The sequence below is a fragment of the Typha latifolia genome, chromosome 13 (genome assembly GCF_019914945.1).
Source record: "Typha latifolia isolate L0001 chromosome 13, TyphaL0001v2, whole genome shotgun sequence".
Classification (NCBI taxonomy): Eukaryota; Viridiplantae; Streptophyta; class Magnoliopsida; order Poales; family Typhaceae; genus Typha; species Typha latifolia.
In genome coordinates, this window is record NC_133098.1 from 4,723,354 (window position 1) to 4,729,356 (window position 6,003).

A 6,003-nucleotide genomic window follows, 5' to 3' on the forward strand; every position below is an offset into this window, starting at 1 on the left:
AGTTGAGTTCCTGCCGGAAATGGGTAGACATAATCCCAACAGAATGGTCTTCAAGTGATGATCACGTCCAGCCTAAATATTCTTCGGTCATAGAAATCTAGTCCGAGTTTAGGTGGACTTTTAAGCAATTAGGTATTTTGAGCAGCTCTAAGTGTAATTAGGTGCTCAAAATTTTCAATACTTATTAATATACAATTGCGATATGTAAAAATAAATAAATAAAAGAATCAATTGCAATTATGTAAATTTCTTTTTTCACATTCACGTGCCTTAATAAAAGTCTCTCTGTCCCTGCCTCTCTGGTTACTTTTTGAAGATAGATTACTCTTCAAGTCTCAGCCCTGAGGCCCACGACCCATTTTTCATTAAAGAAAACAACTAAAAGATGCTTTCCAGATGGATGGGAAAGGATGGTGGAGAAGAATCACACAATATACATCATTGAGTTAATCTGATTCGGATCTCATCTCTTATTATAGTGTTAAAAAGTTAGTTTTTTGGCGTTTTAATAACGCATTTGATTAAATGAAAAACTAATATATGATAGCTCTAGCTTCTAAAATGTAATTTTTAAGGTTAAAAAAAATACTTTTAATTAATCATTGCTTCAACCCTTGTGCTTCACATTGCATATTAGTATGGAACCAGTCAACCGATTGTTCCACTCCAGATGCTGAATTCATTATTAATATAAGAAGCATACCAAAACACTCTACATAAAAACAACCCACCACCAGCAAGAGAGCAAGAGGAGGAGGTTGGTTCGATCTTGTGGAAGAAGATGGCTTCCTCTCAATCCCAATCCACGTCTCCTTCTCGTCACAACCCTCTCTTCGACGAGCTCCGGTGGGTGATCCAAATCCGCCATTCTTTGGAAGAGGAGGTCGAAGACGACAACGGCATCCCGGTCTCCGTCTTCAACGTCCCGAAGGCGTTGCAGGCGACCAAGCCCGACGCCTACGTCCCTCAGTTCATCGCCCTCGGCCCTTACCACCATTGGCGCGCCGAGCTCTACGAGATGGAGCGCTACAAGCTCGCCGCCGCCAAGCGAACCCAGAGGCAATTCCACAGCCTCAAGCTGAGCAGCCTCGTAGAGCAATTCGTTAAGCTCGAACATAAGATCCGCGCGCATTACCATAGGTACGTACTGCTGTCTATAATAATAATAATTATTATTATGTTTTTGAAAAGAAAAGGAAAAAAAGAATGATGCGATAGAGTTTTTTTTGTTTGCCTTTTAGGCATCTCGATTTCAATGGCGAGACGCTCGCGTGGATGATGGTCGTGGACGCGTCGTTCTTGCGTGAATTCTTACACATCTACGCCGTCGAAGAAGACGGAGGAGCCGGCAGCAAGCCTCTGAAGAGGTTGTCTTCGAGGATGTCGCATTTGATGGACTTCGCGGGGACTAAATCCGCCCATAATTCGATCCTTCGCGACATCATGATGATGGAGAACCAGATCCCCCACTTCTTGCTGAGAAAGATCATCGACCTGCAATGCTCGTCTTCTGAAGAAGCTGAAGGTACGCTGACCAGGATGCTCACTGGATTCATGAAGGAGCTCTGCCCGTTCAAAATGATGGAGAATTTCCCGAGCATCGACCCGGCGAAGCACGCGCACCTGCTCGAGCTCCTTTACTGCATCATTGTCCCCAAGTTCGACGAATATTCCGGCGATACCGCCATCGAGATCGAGGAGCAGAATGATGCAGTGGACTCCAAGGATGAGACTAACGAGAATTCTGGCTACGTTCAGCAACTCTTTAGCTCTATCTATAACATTGGATCGAGTCTTAATGCCGCCCCGGTTCAATACGTCAAGAAAGTGATCATCTCTAAGCCCCTAAAGTTTCTGGTGAAGGTTCCTTGGAAGATCCTGAGCAGTTTGCCAGGATTGTCAATCTTAAAGCAGCCAGTTGAGTACTTGTTCTTCGCCCAAGGGGAGGAGAATCCAAGAGCAGAGGACCCAACTGCTTCTCACAACATCAACAAGCCTCCGTTGATCGAAGAGATCATGATTCCATCGGTGTCGGAGCTCGTGGACGCCGGCGTAATATTCCAGCCGACTAATGGAGACTTGACGACGATCATGTTCGACGTAAAGACCATAACGTTCTACCTCCCAACCATCAGCTTGGACATGAACACTGAAGTAGTACTGAGGAACTTAGTAGCCTATGAGGCTTCAGTAGCATCTGGACCTCTCGTTCTAACGCGGTACACGGAGCTCATGAACGGAATTATCGACACCGAGGAGGATGTCATGCTGTTAAGGCAGAGAGGGATCATCTTGAATCGAATGAAGAGCGACCGCGAGGTTGCGAATCTATGGAATGGGATGAGCAAATCAGTTAGGCTCACAAGGGTGCCATTCTTGGATAAAATGATAGAGGATATCAACAAGTATCACAGTAGCAGATGGAGAGTTAAGACTAAGAAGTTCATGAAGCAGTATGTGTTTGGATCCTGGCAGTTCTTGACATTTTTAGCTGCAATTTTGCTGCTGCTGCTGACTACCTTGCAGGCCTTTTGCTCAGTCTACACTTGTTCTCGCTGGTTTGGTGCTGTAAATGTTGGAACGCAGTAGATTCTTGTGCTATTACAAGTACAAATTGTGTGACTTATTTGTCTCTTTTTTTCATTGTTGATCAATTGATTGTAATATTAAGCTAGTGGGGGTGATGGTTTGATTTGTGGGTCAATTAATTATTTACATGTTGTAATATAGAAAAAGAGTTTCTGATTGAAGAGATTAATGTGAATTTGTACTATATAAGAAAACCTTATATACATTTGATTTTGATGGATAGATTATGAGTTAAGTTTCAAACTCAGGTTCATTTTCATCTCTCAAACACTTTAAAAAAAGTTGATCTGATAAGAACTTAAGCTGATAATGGATTGTGATATTTAATCTTCTACACTTCAATTTGTGCACTTCTTTGTTTATATGTACTAATCAAGTCCTATTCTACTTGCCTTAGAGGAAATACAATAGAAAGAATGCTCAGTATTTTAGCGTTGGATCTAGTGATGAAGAAAGAACAACATCATTTGGAAGGACCACCATTAAGGATAGAAAATAACTGCCACAAAGTTTTCCTTTCTTAGTCCTTTATAATAATAGTTGTGCAGTTGGCATCAGTTGACAGAAACTTTTTCTTCTTCTTCTTCTTCTTCTTTTCTTCTTTCTAAGTTCACATATAAACCATATACTAATAAATGTCATGGAAATGCATGACTTGTTTATTACAATGAGACTGTTCATTGTTTGTGTGTGCTTATGCTTAATTATTATGCATTGTCATCTGAAATCAAGAGATTATAACTCAGCACTCGAGAGATTGCTCGAGTTTTGCTAGCTCATGACAGAGATAATAAGTTTAAATCTCTATGCAGAAATTGAGATTAATATTTAGTAAATTTTCTATCAGAACTCTATATATGAATAATATCGACTCGCATGTATTAGAAATTAAAAATCTCTTCAAGCTTTTCTAAGATGTAGAATTATCATGTGCCTCTAATTAAATATGTATTAATTGGAGAGAACAGGAGTAGAAGAAAGAGAAGATAAAAGAGGGAGAAAATTTTTTTTTTTTTCTATTCCTTTCTCTCCCAGCCTTTTTCTCCATCTCTTCTTCATTCACTTCTAACATTAAAACAAGGTGTAAAATAATCCATCTTGCTTTTTTCTCTTTGCTGGATTAATTAGATATTCTCACCTAACACTAAAAGAAGGTAGTGGCCTTTTCTTTTATAATCTACTGCCACTTGCATGGTCTGTGAGTCATCTTCATGTGGCATGGCATTACATGATAAGAGGATAGCTGACATCCTGTGTCTTATCCTGGTGATAGTTTTCTTCTCTCTTTTTTTGTTTCTTTCTCTGCTAGGTTGGCACATAACATATTAATGCTATGGTTTAGAATCCTCCTAGATTCTACATGATGAATAAAAATTCTTTTATCTTTATAAATGATGTTAAATTAATATAATATTGGATAAGTATATATCCTGCTGGATAACCAATCAATCCAAAGACTTAAGCTTATAAATAACTGATAAATAATATATATATATATATATATGTGCTAATATATATGTGAGTGTCCTTATACTCTACACGTGGGTAGACTAATAATGAGGTTTGAATTATAATATTTAGGAAAAACAACTCTATATCATGTTGGAATATTACTTTACATAATTTGTAAATTAGTTGATGAGGTACTAACAATGCATGTCATAACTTATAAGGGTAGAAGAAGTTAAAATAAAAGAGTTAAATATATTTTACCCTCTTATACTTATGTTTAAAATTATTTTATGTTTATGTATTTTAAAAAGTTTCAAATTAGTTCATATACTTACAGCTAAAGAGAGACAGTTAGTTTTCTATCCAAATTAATAAAGCACACCCAAAATATTTCAAAAGTTGAACAAGAGACTGAATTCACTCTATTTTTATTTTTTTATAGACAAATATGTCTTTTTTCTCATATATAAATATTTCTTTCGCTCTAAAAAATATCCGCATATTTTCTTCTTTCACTCTCCAGATTGCGCAAAATATATAGTAAATTTTATTAAACCTAGGCTTTTATGAAGTTTAATAATTATATCACATATAGAAATAAGATAAATATGGATTAAAAAAATTGAACAAAAAACTCATCTATTTTGCCTAATAAACACGAAGAGCATTTTGGTCATTTGAGTGTGCTCTATTAGTTTAGATAAAAAAAAGCTGATGATTTTATTTTAGTCATAAGTCCAGAAACTAGTTTGAGACTTTTTTGAAGTATTAGAGGTAAAATAATTTTAAATATAAGTATAAGAGGGTAAAATATATTTATAAAATAAATCTCAATCTATCAATTCATGAATGAATGCTAGATGAACCGTTCGGTGATATGTTTATTCTTACTGTACCATATCATATGCATTACATTTTAGAACAAAAAAAAATAAAAAATTTAAGAAGAAATCTAAAAATTTCCTGATAATAAACTGAAAATACTTTGGGCAAAGGCTTTCATGACAATTTATAGGCTAACAGGGAAATCAAAATCCCTCATCTGGTATAAAGATTTAGCTTTTCATAAATAAAACGTTTCAATGTGGACTCAAAGACTACTACTTTGACTCAAAAACACAGGAACAAATGGAATTAAACTTCATGTTATACGTAGAAAGATATAAGCAAACAAACCAATCCTAAAATTAAATGCTATTATGATACCATAACTTGGTAGCCAATAATGGGCGTGTTCTTTTCCCTATTGTAGAAGCTTTCATGAAGATATATTATTTGTTAATGTTTCAACTTGAACTATAAACTAGGCTCTGAGACAAAAAAAGATAGCTTATAAATTGCTTTGAAATATAGTTTGTCTTTACTATCATTAACACTTTATCATATGGGTATTCATTATTCGACATCTATATTTTAATCTTAATAACAAAACATAGTGTGCTTTTAATGAATTCTTTTATTTTTCTTATTGTTAGCTAGCTAATAAGACTACAATTATTTAGATAACTCATTTAATTAATATGGTATTAGAGTCAGATTTTAAAATAAATAAATAAAAAATAATAAAAAAGGAAGAAAAGATATTTTTAGCACAAAATCTAGTAAAAAAATCTACCTCTATGCACATAGCACAAGGCTTCTCTAAAAAAAATCCAAAGTTTGCTTTCATATTTGCATGGAAATCCAACAAGGATAATATTTAAGTTGTTAGAAAATTACAAAAAAAAAAAAGAAACCCTATATTTTTATTATATTATAAATAAAGTATTCTCGTTTCATTATATAAAAATAAGGCAACTGTTTGATGAATAAATATAATTCAATCCGACATTAGGTTAGTTTAACTATAGGACGAATTAAGCCTTCAAAATAGCTTGGCGATAAACTAAAACTTTAATTTCTAACAATTTAAGATTAAATCAAGCCTCTAAAATATTTTAAGTGATTTTAAGCGATTTTGAT

General features: G+C 35.0%; 1 protein-coding gene across 1 annotated transcript; it reads left to right on the forward strand.

The window, feature by feature from the left end:
• The first annotated feature begins 364 nt into the window (after positions 1 to 364).
• LOC140799598 (putative UPF0481 protein At3g02645) lies at positions 365 to 2,840 on the forward strand. Its single transcript, XM_073153977.1, has 2 exons — positions 365 to 1,140; positions 1,242 to 2,840. Exons 1-2 carry the CDS (start codon positions 782 to 784, stop codon positions 2,587 to 2,589), a joined length of 1,707 nt encoding a protein of 568 aa, XP_073010078.1. The 5' UTR covers positions 365 to 781; the 3' UTR covers positions 2,590 to 2,840.
• The last annotated feature ends 3,163 nt before the right edge of the window (positions 2,841 to 6,003 follow it).

Coding starts and splice junctions, on each gene's coding strand:
- LOC140799598 (XM_073153977.1), top strand. CDS start 782: ATGGCTTCCTCTCAATCCCAATCCACGTCTCCTTCTCGTCACAACCCT. Junction 1,141..1,241: donor ATCCGCGCGCATTACCATAG/GTACGTACTGCT, acceptor TTTGCCTTTTAG/GCATCTCGATTTCAATGGCG.